General features: G+C 55.1%; 1 protein-coding gene across 1 annotated transcript in view; it reads right to left on the bottom strand.

Annotated features, from left to right (window-relative positions):
- Positions 1 to 6741: 6741 nt before the first annotated feature.
- The window catches only part of ZC3H3 (zinc finger CCCH-type containing 3), a 296545-nt gene continuing 288964 nt past the window's right edge, over positions 6742 to 14322 (bottom strand). The window contains exon 12 of the mRNA XM_090040765.1: positions 6742 to 13087. Within this exon, the coding sequence (XP_089896891.1) occupies positions 13056 to 13087 (32 nt within the window). The 3' untranslated portion in view covers positions 6742 to 13055. The remainder of the gene's footprint in view (positions 13088 to 14322) is intronic.

A 14322-nucleotide genomic window follows, 5' to 3' on the forward strand; every position in this document is an offset into this window, starting at 1 on the left:
TCACACCACAGCTGCACTTGCAGAAGTTGCAGGTCCTTCTGCAGGGCAGAGCAGGCTGGGATTGCTCTCCTTCTCCACCCTCTGCTTTGAGGGCAAGATGCTTTACCTCGAAATGGGCTGCTGCTTGGTTGAGGTTGAAGTGCTATTGGAGTCCTTTGGCAGCCAGCTCCTCTTAGCTTCGATGGCAGCCTCAGTCTTCTTGAGGTCTGCCCACACTGCACCCCTCTGGCCACTGCGAGATCATTTGAAATGATGGGAGCCCAAGAAGGGTGGCTGTGCCTTAAGGAAGCTATCCTTCGAGCACAAAGCGAGACGATCCCCGTGCGAGGTAAAAGAGGGAAAGGGGCCAGGAGGCTTCCCTGGCTGACCAGAGAAATCCAGGGCAGACTAAGGGCCAAAAGGGGAGCACATAAAAAGTGGAAACAGGGAGAGATCACCAAAGAGGAATATACCTCTTCTGCTCGTGCTTGTAGGGAGGCAGTTAGACAGGCCAAAGCTACCATGGAGCTGAGGATGGCAACCCAAGTAAAAGACAATAAGAAATTGCTTTTTAGATATATAGGGAGTAAAAGGAAGGCCCAGGGAGGAATAGGACCCCTGCTAAATGGGCAGAAACAATTGGTGACGGACAGAGGGGACAAGGCTGAACTCCTCAACGAGTTCTTCGCCTCAGTGTCCCTAAGCGAGAGGCACGACAAGTCTCTCCCTGGGAGCGTAGGGAGGCAGCAGCAAGGCACCAGACTGCCATGCGTGGACCCGGAGGTGGGGCAGGGTCACTTGGAAGAACTGGATGCCTTTAAGTCGGCAGGCCCGGAGGAGCTCCATCCGAGGGTACTGAAGGCACTGGCCGACATCATTGCAGAGCCACTGGCGGGAATATTTGAACGCTCGTGGCGCACGGGTCAAGTCCCGGAGGACTGGAAAAGGGCCAATGTGGTTCCCATTTTCAAGAAGGGGAGGAAGGAGGACGCGGGCAACTATAGGCCAGTCAGTCTCACCTCCATCCTTGGCAAAGTCTTTGAGAAAATCATCAAGGCTCACATTTGTGAGAGCCCGGCAGGGCAAGTTATGCTGAGGGGAAACCAGCACGGGTTCGTGGCAGGCAGATCGTGCCTGACCAATCTAGTCTCTTTTTATGACCAGGTCACAAAACGCCTCGACGCAGGAGGAGGGGTGGATGTCGTATACTTGGACTTCAGGAAGGCCTTTGATACGGTATCCCACCCCATACTGGTGAACAAGTTGAGGGGCTGTGACTTGGATGACTGCACAGTCCGGTGGGTGGAGAATTGGCTGGAGGGTCGCACCCAGAGAGTCGTGGTGGATGGGTCGGTTTCGACCTGGAGGGGTGTGGGCAGTGGGGTCCCGCAGGCCTCCGTGCTTGGACCGATACTCTTTAATGTCTTCATCAGCGACTTGGACGAGGGGGTGAAATGTACTCTGTCCAAGTTTGCAGATGACACTAAGCTATGGGGCGAAGTGGGCACGCCGGAGGGCAGGGAACAGCTGCAAGCAGACCTGGACAGGTTAGACAAGTGGGCAGAAAACAACAGAATGCAGTTCAACAAGGAGAAATGCAAAGTGCTGCATCTAGGGAGGAAAAATGTCCAGCACACCTACAGCCTAGGAAATGACCTGCTGAGTGGCACGGAAGTGGAAAGGGATCTTGGAGTCCTAGTGGACTCCAAGATGAACATGAGTCGGCAGTGTGACGAAACCATCAGAAAAGCCAACGGCACTTTATCGTGCATCAGCAGATGCATGACAAATAGGTCCAAGGAGGTGATACTTCCCCTCTATCGGGCGCTGGTCAGACCGCAGCTGGAGTACTGCGTGCAATTCTGGGCGCCGCACTTCACGAAGGATGCGGATAACCTGGAGAGGGTCCAGAGAAGGGCCACTCGTATGGTTAAGGGCCTGCAGGCCAAGCCCTACGAGGAGAGATTAGAGAAACTGGACCTTTTCAGCCTCCGCAAGAGAAGGTTGAGAGGCGACCTGGTGGCTGCCTATAAGTTCGTCAGGGGGGCACAGAAGGGAATTGGTGAGTATTTATTCACCAAGGCCCCCCCGGGGGTTACAAGAAATAATGGCCACAAGCTAGAGGAGAGCAGATTTAGATTGGATATTAGGAGGAACTTCTTCACAGTTCGAGTGGCCAAGGTCTGGAACGGGCTCCCAAGGGAGGTGGTGCTCTCCCCTACCCTGGGGGTATTCAAGCGAAGGTTGGATGTGTATCTAGCTGGGGTAATGTAGGCCCAGCACTCTTTCCTGCTTATGCAGGGGGTCGGACTCGATGATCTATTGAGGTCCCTTCCGACCCTGGCATCTATGAATCTATGAATCTATGAATCAAGCCGGGAGCAAAGCACTTGTTCGGGGGGTTGAGAGAGAGGCCTCCACACACCATGACCGGCCCAGCGAAGTTGGTACTTGAGGGTCACCGACTTACTGCTACTAACATTAGCTTCAGCAAGGTTTTATGCAACGATTGTCCCATTTGATGTAGAGGGTTTTCCAGAGGCATCGCTGGCGATATCACTGCGGGCTCGAGATGAGCAGAGGAGATGGGGCCTGGAGCGCATAGAGCCAGGAGCAGGTGGGACCTGATGTGGCAGGGACTGCAATGGGCAGATGGATATAGGGGTCTTCCTCCTGGACCTTTCTCCCAGGATGTGCATGGACTAGAGGCAGCAGTGATGCCATAAGGGGCGTCTTCCCTGCTCCACCGAGCTGGGGACCTCATGGGAAGGAGTGACTTGGCACTGAGCAAGGAGGAGCTTTCAGCAGGTGTCCCACAGGGGTCCTGGCTACCAGTCATCATTAACACCCTCATTAACATCCTCATTAACACCATCACTTCCTGCCTAACTTCTCACTGGGCCCTTGACTGTTTACCTATGTCGCCTTCCCCGCTGCCAGAGCCAGCTTCAAGCACAGACCTTCTGCTCCCTGTGGCGCTCAGCACGGGAGACTCAGGAGGTCACGTCTAGTCCAACCCCTGCTCCAAGCAGGACCAGCCCCAACTACAGCATCCTCTCTCACCTAAAGCCGACTGCATTGCAGCCTCAGGCTCTCCACAGAGCTTCCTGCCACTCCCTTGCTGCAGTTCAGCTCCTGCCAGCTGCTCTTCGTCCAGGAGTTGGTCTCATCCCCGGTCTGGGTCGCCTTGGGGGTAGAGGTGCGGTCGCCTGGGACAAGAGATGGATAGAGCCATATTTCATCCACATCTTGCCAGCTCCCGGGTCCACACCACACGGCCAATTCAGCTAGCAGATGCATGTGGCAGAGCAGGATCAGAGGGAGGGTTGATCAGTGCAGGATGCTAAGAGAAGGGTGTAGGGGTGGAGGTGGTGTCTTCCCATCACTGATCCAGGAAGACTCAACCTGCCTCACTGCACGGCCCCCTTTGCCACCTCTCTCTATCAGGATCAGCCGTGTTAGCTGCTGTAGACAGGCCCGGGAGGAAGAGGATGGACATTTGCCCTCCGCTGACAGCAGATCATTCACGTTACCCTTGCCAAATACACCTCCAAGGGGCAGGTACCCACAAAAGCAGGGACCTGCACCCCTTCCCTTCCTCCTCGTCGCAGCAGAGAGCTCTTTCCTCCTGCAAGGAAGTGCCAGCAGTCCTGGCCCTTGGTGAAAGTCTATGCACGTGCCGTTTGGATGCGGCATCCTCCTTGGTTGTTACAGCCCAGAGCTGGGGCTGGGATCTGCTCCAGCTTCTGCCACAAAATAGAGGAGTTGCTTGCTCTCTAATTTAATCCATTTGTGGATCGGTACTGGGAAGCCATGGCAATCAGTAGTGCAGAGATACCTTGAAGGAAGAGCTGGCTGCACAGAGACGGAAGCCTTGAATTCCCATGTGGCCCCTGCCCTCTTTGCACACCCTGTCCTCCTGTGGTTGCCAGCCAACGATGAGCAATTTGGAAGAGAGAGTGGCACGTTTGTACAGCACCTGACACGTGGAGGCCTCTAAAACACACACCTGGCTCACGAGAGGTCTGTGAATGACCCCAAATCTCCCTTTCCTTGTTGACACAGCGACAGCAGGCTCACAAGACCCACGGAAGGCTTCGGTCGTTATCATCCATGAAGCGCTTTGGGATTTGCGGAGGCTGAGAGCTATGGAAAAACGATGGCTACAACCTCCATCCGTACCGCAAAATCTGGATCTCCCTCGGGCTCACGAGCGGGGCGGCGTCCGCTCAAAACAAGGCCCGGATCTGGAAACGCAAGAAGAAACATCCATTGCCGGGCGCTGGGACACCCAGGAGAAGGCCAGTCTTGTTCTCTTAGTCTTGTTCAGAAATTAATCACCTCCAAGCACTTATTTAATGACAGCTGGCAATAAATTACACTATTCCCTGGGAAAGCAGCGGAGGTGCCGGTGGGTGGGAGAACCGCAGCACTAAATGAGTGAGTAATTTCCTAGCTTAATTATTTCAGCATGGTTCTTAATCCCCATTACTCCGCTCCTTCAGGAGCCCGTGCTGCCTGCGAAAGCTGCCTGGACGAGCCAGCGCAGGTATCTCAGCTCAGAGCGCCCCACGGCACACGGCTACAGATGTTATGGGGGGAACAGGCTTGCACGCTCCAAAACAAAGACGCTTTCAAACTTCTTTGGAAGTTGAGGGATCTTAGGACTAGGCAGGATCCCACCCAAAAAGATAAATACAGGATCGTTTTACCCTCCAAGGTGAAAAAGGACAATTAGAAAGATTGGCAGAGACCTTAGGAGGCTGCATGTATCCAGCCCCTGCTCAAGGCAGGATCAGCCCCGATTAAACCATGTCGGCCAAGAATTTGCCAACCTGCTTTCCAATGCTTCCAGCGACAGAGATCCCACCAACTCTCCAGTGCTTCACCAATATCCAGTGAAATCTCCCTTGTTGCAATCTGAAACCACCTTCTGTTTGGACAAAGCCTTGTGTTTAAAGCCCTGCTAACTCATGGGGGTCAAATGCATTTGCCGCTCACTGGTTAACCCTTGGTTGGATGCTGATACTTACTGCCTCCGGGTTTGTCCCCAACCAGCGCATAGGTTTCTGCAAACTGCATCCATAAAATGGGCAGAGGGCGAGCCACCAAACAGCTCCGACACGTAGCAAAGCAGAATGAGACCCTGAGTTGGAAGCTGAAGGTGGATAAATTCAGGCTAGAATTAAAGGCACATCCTTAACAGTGAAGATAATTAACCTTCAAGACAACTTACGGAGGGATATGGTGGATGCTCCGTCACTCGGTGGCTTTGGAGACCTTTCCACAAGCTCTGTCCTGGCTCAAATGGAGGTGACAGACACGATGCAAAACAGATGGAGCGAGGTTCTCCGGCTGGAGCTTTTGCAGGGCAGAGCAGACGGCTGCGATGTCTCCCTGTGAATCCGGCAATCTCCCACAAACACCTTTTGACACCGCGCTAATCAAACCGCTTCGATGAAGGTCTTCCCCGACGATTCCCATCGTGGTCCCGACCACAATCGGAACGACGTTTCCCACAGCCTGTGCCCGACCATGAGAGACAAACTTTAACCCGAAGCAGCCGGGTGAGAAGACAGGGAGATGGAGAGAGCAAACCCAACGCTAAGGATTATATAAATGTCTGCGCGAGCCTACGGGCCGCCAGGAGAGCGTGGGTGAGGCCCAGCATCTCTGTAGCCAATAAGAGGGATGTGGTCAGCACCTCCGGCCACCCTTGACCCTCAGGTACCGGGGGACAGCCCCCAACACAAACCCAAGGAGCTTAAACATACACTTCCAGAGCTGTACAAAGATACCTCAATGCAGCCAGTCTTCGATGTTTTAGACTCATTAGATGTCAACCCCACCTCGGAAAATGCCGGCTCTTTGTTTTCACTGGTTTTTTGATTACAGAAGAAATACTAGAGCGCTTCTTCTGTTGCAAAGACCTCAGGCAGACCACGGCAGGGCAGAACGGTTTTGACCCTCCAGACTCCTATCTGAAACCTCTGGGCTTGTCTTGTGAATCGCGTCCAGGCGGGTAATGTCGTGCAGCACCCTTAAAAGGATCTCAGGACACCCCAGGGTGGCGGACCACTGGCTTAATGGCTCTGCCAGCACACCCTGGGAAATGTTAATATGAACACGGGCTGAACAAAGTTTGAAGTGAAACTCCCCGGAGGGTCTGGGCAAGCCAAAGGAGAACGATTTACTTACCATGGGGTGTGTTAGTCTCCCGGAAAAAAACAATCTTACCTTTGCAGGGAGATTTCTATACGTTTCTATCATCTTTATTTGTCATCCTGTCTGCAGCTTCCATACACTTCTTCGGGACAAAGCAGGATCCATGGACTGTGTGCTCTCCTTTCTGCATGTGCATGACTACCTTCCCTTCCTAAAGGTGCAAGAAATCAGGTATGTCTGGGCTCGGGACTAGCCAGACTCTTCATTTTCTTCAAAAACAAGCTCTATCCATTTATTTTGGTTTTGTCAAAAAACGGCATGGGATTTTTTTTCTAATTAAAAAAAAAAATGAAAATTGCAATTTTTGATGGTAAAAAAAAGGGGAGGGGGGACACTGTTTTCTGGCACTTAGTCTGCCAACAAAAAACCGTGAAAACAACATCCAGCCAGATAGAGCAGCTGCAACCAAGTTTCTGGTTCACAACGGAAAAGGTCTTCAGAAAAAGAAAAAAAAAAATTCCAACAAGGGCTGACACTGTTATTGCCCTTTCTTGGGTAAAAACCACCAACATAAAGGAGAAACCTCCTGCGATACGACGCCGGAGACAGAACGAGGCCCCGACACCAGAATACTCTTTGCACAAACGCTTTATTTACCTTTATTTAGATATCAAAAAGCGGCAGGTAACAAAGGACAAGTAAGGACCGACAGCAACGACGGACTTCTTTTATTAAAAATAGCTCGACGTCTCACACGGCTGGCTTTCACGAGTGCTGAGACCACGCTCCGTCTCATGGCTTTTCCAAGGAATGTGTAATAATAACCCAAGTGGCCGGAGAGCAAGCCCCTACTCCCCTGCTCTCGTGGCTTGTTCTTGCCACCCTAAACCACCCCACGCAGCCAACATTTTGGATATTCCCCCCTTTGCGAGGGCACGGGATGATGCGACTGGGACAATACTTCCCGTTCGGAGGCATTGACACCTCACGGCTGCTCTCAGTCGGGCTCCTCAGGGTCCCTATTCCCAGCGGCTGACGGCACGTCCCTGTCAAGCATCCTGGCTCAACGTCCCTCTCCCTTTAAAAAAAGGCAGCAATGATGTGTTTGAGCAGGCAAGTCCTAAGAGACAGAGTAAAGAGGGGCCAGATCCTCAGCTGGGGCAATGGCCTCTACAGCCGATACCGAACCAGGCACCAGAATTGGGAGCAACGACGCGGGTTCGGCTGCAGCCCGAGGAGGTTGTCTGGGGTTTGCTTCAATAGCGCTGATGTGTGCTTACTAGTGCACGGTGCACACGCACCCTCTCCCCGCGTGCATGGGACGGACGTGTGTCCCCAAAAAGTTCCCCCCGAGAATCACGCCAGCCTCATCCGGGGAGCGCCTTAACACTAGGAAGCATTTTGCAAAGGGAAGGGAAGAGCTTGTCCGTACTACGGGCCTGGGGCAGCCGGCGACGGGAGCTCGCAAGGCTCGAGCTGCCCGTTTCTTTCAGCTTCACCGCCAGAGGAGCACAGGTCTCGCCAGGTGGGCACAGCCTTTGGGCATCGCTCCCTGGGGTAGCTACTCTAGGCCAGGGCACTGGGGAACGCATTAGCCCTGAATGCACTCTCAACTCCCTGTCCTTTTCTCACCCCTCCAGCAAAGCGGGTGTCCAGGATGCTGGCCGGGGCTTCTGGGTTTCGACCCCCACTCCAGGGCAGCATTAGACGTCCCCAGAACTGGTTAAACGAGCCGACAGCTGATTCACCAGGCAGCGGGTGAAACCTAGCCGGCAGTCCCTCCTGGAATAACCCCTGGGTTGTAACCCACACCCCCGGTGAGCAGCCTCTCGCACCAGGCCCAAGCCCCTTGCTGAGATGCATTTCCTAGAAGTGCCAGGGCAGCAGCTGGTCCCGAGAAAAAAGCATCAGCTCTCTGAGCTGTTCAGGTTTTCCAAGCCTCTAAACTAGTCAGTTCCTCCCTTACGGGGACCCCAGCCCTGGACAAGCCGTGCCATCGTGGGTAAGCACCCAGCCAGATGCATACAAGGACACGCACTTGCTCACAAATCCTTGGCCTGCCTTATCTGGACGCAGGCCTTGGAGCCAACCAGGGGATTGCGACTGCAGGACCTTGCCCTCGGCACTTCCACCTGGATCTGCCCGTTGGAGGTCTGGGCGCGGACCAAGACCATGCACGGGTAGCTGTGAACACACGCACTCCATCTCGCCGCTCATCCAAGGACCTTATAACCCCGGGGTGCTGGAAGTGAGCTCCTGACTCGCCTGCTCCTACGTCTACTGCTGGCAAAGGCAAACGCAGGCTTGATGCCCTGGGAGAGACTCACTGGGCAATCTCCCTGCCAGCCAACATCAGAAGCTGCTCAGGACTGCACGGGATCAGGTCCAAGAAGGGGAATGATGTGTGAGCCGCCCTACCCTGCAGCAGAGTAAATGCAACAGGTGAGACAGCAGGGAGCCAGCCCACCCATTAGCTTGGCTCTCTGCGGCCACCGAGCTGTCCTGGACGCGCACGGAAGCGATGTGGATGCGGGAGCACCACACAGCAGGGCCGCAATCCCCCCTGCATCTGCATGATGGGGGCTGGGGGTGGGGGAAGACGATGCTCCGGCACAACCGCACGAAAGACACGAGGGCCATTCACACGGAAACCTGTACCGCAGCTGTGCACGGGCTGCGACACAGAACAGCTGAGCCATAAAATATACATCGGGGGAGAAAATTCCCAGCTCCTGATGGAGCGCGTGACCTCGGTGCCGCTCAGTCTCTCCAGCAAGAGAACGGGGGTGAAACGCAGCAGAAGCGTCACGCGACCGAGCCGCACGGACCCCTCTGCCACGGCTGCGCGCCTGGGGGCAGCGCATCTGCGGGCTGAGGTCCCCCGGGACCCGCGCCGACGCTCCCTCTCCTGTCACTGCAAAACCGGGGGGGAGCTGCGGCACCTGGGAGCACAGGGGCCCGCAGGGACAGGACACGCGCTGCGGAGAGAGACCTCGAAAGGCCCGAGCGCTTTGCTGCTGGGCTGCAGAGTTCGAACGCTGCGCTGGGGTTGATCACACCCCTTCTGCTCGTGGACACAGACTGCGAGCTCTGCGCAAGTGTACAAACCTCCGCCCACAGGCAGCCCCGCTGAGCTCCCCTGGAGGCATGCTTTTTTTGCACCGGTCCTGGAAGCACTTCAATACCAGGTCAATGCGTGGAGTGGATGGAGCACGCTCCGGTTCCACCACCCAACACCAAAAAGAATCTGCTCAATACAGACCTCCTATGGAGGACATATCAGAGACAATGGCCCTGGGGAGCTCGCCTACGTGGTCACGCTGCTTCCCCTGCCAGGTAAGTATGCTGGGTTGTACCGGGACAGCAGGGACTCTGCCCAGTATGCTTTGCAAGTCAAGCAATTGGGGGGGGGGCTGTCTTTCTTCCCCACACCCTCATCCCAAGCCATTCCCTCAACTCTGCATCCCAGACCAGATTTACAAGGCCCAAAGGTTGCTGGTGACAGGTGGGACTTGCCTCCTTTGAGACTGTAAGGGTGGGCAGGGAGATCTCTGTGCAACCAGAGGCAAAGCAGCAGTGCTGGCCTGGAAACCTGTGGGGGTCAACTGCTCAGAAAACCAAATGCCGCGACGAGCTGGGAGACCCTGACCCTGCCGGGCTACCACCACCCGTGAGCCAGCACCGGAGAGTCGCCTCCCGGTGCAACACGGTTGTAGCAAGGTGTGTCGGAGTAACGCTGCCATGGGGGACAGTCTACCGAGCTAAAAGACAGGGGTGAGTCGGTCCCCCGATCGATCGGGACAGACAATGCGAGGTTTGGCCTGTCACGGTGATGGGCGAGGGGGCAGCAAAAAAACTTTAACCCCCACACCTTGAAAGCAGCTGCTCAGCTCCCTCAGATCAGAAATGGACACGGATAACCACAGACCCGAATGGCGCACACACGCCACGCCGGGCAGCGGTGGAGAACGGCACTTGCTAGGACACGGGGGACATTGCCGCTAGACACAGCAGGGACTGGAGACACAAGGCTTAACACCCTGGGAGGGATCTCTCAGCAGCACACTGACCTGGACCGTGCTTTTCCTTTGCACCGTGCCCTCCTCCTCGCTCTCCACATCTGGAGCCAGTCAACGGATGAATTTGTCTGGACAACCTTTCCATCTCCTGACCTGACCGAGGTTTACTCCTGCCTGCCTCTCTCCTTAGCATGGATGAGGTCCAAACCAGTCCACGCACTTGTATTTAGTCCTGCAGATGCAACCGAGGGCCAGATCGTCAGGTGTTTCGTGTCACCGATGGTTTAGTCAGGGATGATCCTGCCGTGAGCACGGGGCTGGGCTAGAGGACCTGGTGAGGCCCCTTCCAGCCGGACTTTTCTAGGATCCTATTTTCTCTGACCTTGTTCTGGGAAGTCTGCCCGATGTCCCACATGGACATCCCCTGCTCGTCTTAGAAGCCACCTCCTGGCCGCCTGCCCGGGCTTTCCATCTCAAAGCCTTGCGGTTCCCACAAAGTGCCTTCTCACTGGGGTCCTGCATAGCGTGTCATGTCAGCGCAACCCCTTCGCTAGCTCCTGGCGCCTTCCCACCCTCCCGCCCCACACCTAACAGGAATTTCTGCAGCAATCCTTGAACGAGAAAAAGCAGCCCCATCCCCAAAGGGAGTCGCCTGGCCCCAAAGCAATCGCCCCCTGGCTCCCTACTTCCAGCGCTCTCCGTCCGCCGCCCGGCCAGCTCTCCTCCGCTCGCCGACAGGCTGCTAAATCATGGAGACAGAGAAGCAGTGTGGGGAAAATAAAAACGGCCCAATCAAATGGGTGTTTACTAACGACACCCCTAATGCTTGCTCTATCCCTCAGAGCAGCGAGGAGCTGGGGAGGAAATGCCGACATCGGCAGATTGCAATTATAGTTACAATCAATCTTTTATTAGCTTTTTGCTCTGTGGCGAAGGGAGGAGATGAGCCAGGCAGATTCGCAGAGGGGGTGGAAATTTCACTGCTCGCCGCAAAAAAATGCCGTGGCAGCCAGCTTGATATGCAAAGGGCCTGAGAGCTGCCGCCCCAGGGTGTAATTAGCACCCCAGCTAGGGCGCTGCTGAGGACGAAGATGGCGTGGGAGACAAAGGCATCGGGGGGAGATACGAATACAACCAGGAGTCCCATCTCCGCGGGGCGAGAAGGAAAACTGGCCTAGGCTGGGGAAGCAGGTGGGCGCGTGGGGGCTGCTGGTAGACATGGGATTAGAAACCCAGAGGGCAAGTAGCAATATAGCATTTAGCCTGCACACACGTTAAGAGCACATGGTAACGGCACACATGTTAAGAGCCAAAAACGCTCCAGCCGATGGGTCTGTTTTCAACAAAACCTTGCAGGCACGGGCCTCAATTCTGAATGCCTCGAAGGCGCAGGGGCTGGTGCGGCTGCATAAAACGGGCAGGGCTTGGAGCCAGGTGCAGGTGAAACGTGGCCTCAGGGCTGAGGTGCTGGCACCGGCAGGGCTACCCCCGGGTTTGAGCTCAGCTCTGATTTGACCTCCGCAGCTCCGCGCGCTTGTGTTACGTGTCAGCCCAGCACCTGGCTCCACTTCCCTGGCATCGGGCCCCTGACAAACACCCCAGCTGCAAACCAGGAAACAAAGGGAGCGCTGAGCGCGGCACGCTCCGGCTCGGGGCGGAGGGGGATGTGTTCAGGTGGGTTTCTGGTGTGCGAATCCGAGAACAGAGCTGACGGCGCCTGCGACGCGCTGAGTCGTCACCGCGCGGCTGTCAGGTCGTTAGCGAACGCCGGCTTCCAAGCCCGCGACACGTCAGACGTGATGTTTCCACGGGTCTGACGTGAACGAGCTGGAATCCAGCGCGGAGTCGAGAGGGGCACGACACCTCAGGGAGGAACCTGCGCGACGCGTACCTGTCACCCTGCTCCCTGCTGTTACCGCAACGGGGAAGAGGGGGAACAAGTGTTAACAAGAGCCCTTGGCTTGTCTCCCGTTCCTCGCTGTCAGCCTTGTGCTTTTATGAGCATCTTCTTTTCCCTGGAACACTTATCCGATTTGCTTCCCCTTGTACTTGAATCAAACACAGGCTGGAAGTCAAGCAGCTAAAAAACATGGCAGTGTTCGCTGACAGCAGCATGGAAAGCGTTATACCAGCGAGCGAGACCTCGCCCTCCTCCTGCTGTCTTAGCCACCTCCTTTCCTCTTGGAAGGAAGCTGGGGACACGCAGGGGACATAACCGCCCTGCGAAACTCCTTCGCGAGAGGGAACAGGCACAAGGATGGCTCGAGGCCCTGTCTGGAAGCAAGACGCAGCACTAACAGCCTGTGCTCACAGCTGGGAAATGCTGTCTCCTGTCCCTGAAGAGGCAGCGCCTGAACCCCACCTGAAGAGACCCCAAGGGCTGGGGGTTCCCTGTGCCCCCGTTCTTACCTCGGAGCTCCCCGAACAGTTACCACGACCGCAAAGCTCCCGATGCAGCATCAAGAATCGAGGTCCCCCCCACCCCGGGGCCTATTCTGACCACAGCAGATCTACAAGGAGGCGGCCACCTTGCTAATACAAGTGGGACTTGCAGATGAACAGGGGCTTGGGACGGGAGCGCCTTTAAATAACCCGGATTAAAACACCCTTTATTCAAAACATTAAAACGCGTACAGGGATGCCTCCCTGAGCAACGGGGTGGTGGAGACCTGGGACGTTTCCTCCCCCCCGATCCCAAGCTCTCTAGCAAACCCGTGTCTCAAATCTGAACACAAAGCAGAGCGCGGCGTCCTCCCATCTCTCCGAGGCTTGGCTCCGTGTCCTGAGGTAGGGGCCGGGCTGAGCCCGGGCGCTGCATTTCCTGAGGCGTTCGGCTCCTGTGTGGCTGGCTGGACCGGACCGATGCACAAGGAGGGCCGGGCAGAGCTGGCGTCACAGCCTGGGCTTGATCTGTAGTGGCCGCCCTGGAAAGAGGAGAAGAAAGCGGGAGGTGAGCACTGAGCAAAGGCAGTGTGTGGATCAGATAAGGCCGCAGGACTAGGCAGAGCAGAGCCCCGTTACTCCCCTTTAATACAGCAAGAGCAGGAGACAGGCCAGGTCTCAGGATGTCCGGAGCTAACAGAGCAGGATGCTGGCCAGGGTGGATAAAAATCAACCATTTAAAAAGAAAAAAAAATTGAATGTTTTACATTGAAATCAGGTTTTTTCATTCAACTGTATTTTTTTACGTTTTTTAAGATGCTTTTTTAAAAAAATAAACCTATATCAAGATCATTTTAATTTACGATATGTTAAAGCTCAAAGATATCAGCATGGAAGAGGGATTATAACTTCTAACTCTATACCATTTGAGACAATATACTCATATAACCTTTTTAGAAAAGTTTTATGAATAGGTCACAGCAGGCCATGGACTATATCTTAGGGGGGCCCAATCTTAGGGGGTTCCCAGAGGCTCCTCTACAGATTAGTAAAGATTAAAGAAAACAGCTCTACCCAGTGGGACGCAGTGCTCAAGAAGCATCTCTGTGAGGCTTAGTTTCTGGTCTCAAACTGCAGACGTGTCCCCAGAGACGCCATCCTTGTTACCGGCAGCGAGTGGAGTTGAGAGAGAACAGACCTGGTGACCCACCCAGGAGCCCTCTGGTCTCCCCGCAAGTTTGTGTGCACAGAGCCAAGCCCTCACCTCTCTATAAAAGTGCTAAGTTTCAGGAAGTTAAATGAATAAAGGATATCGAATAACAAGACGCACTTTTTGGAGGGAAAAAAAAATTAAATCGAGGCTTCATGACCAGTGATTTAAATCAAAAATCGATTTGATTTCAATCAAATTCACCTTGATGTCCATGCATGCTGAACTGTGTTGCAGAGGCGTTGCTGCCGCGCTGCCCACCCCGGGCAGCCCCTGCACTGGCCTGGCTCCCGAGCTGTTCCCAGCACTGGCTGCCCACCGAATCCCAGCCCAATGCAGGATGGGGCAGGAGTTGCCTCCCTCGTGCAATATGCACTTAAACAACCGGCCTCACCCCAGACAGCGAGGCACTGGGCAGGAGGACTCGGCGAAGCCCACAGCTATTCATCCCCGTGGCAGAGGAAGCCTTGAGCCCATTGCTCCTTGTCGTGTCCCCTGCCACCACTGAGAACAGCGGTGGGTAAAAGCAGCGGCAGGAGTGCGGGGCTCTATTCCCAGCCCTACCAC

Source organism: Crocodylus siamensis, chromosome 3 (assembly GCF_052110815.1).
Source record: "Crocodylus siamensis isolate JL-2025a chromosome 3, ASM5211081v1, whole genome shotgun sequence".
Taxonomy (NCBI): Eukaryota; Metazoa; Chordata; order Crocodylia; family Crocodylidae; genus Crocodylus; species Crocodylus siamensis.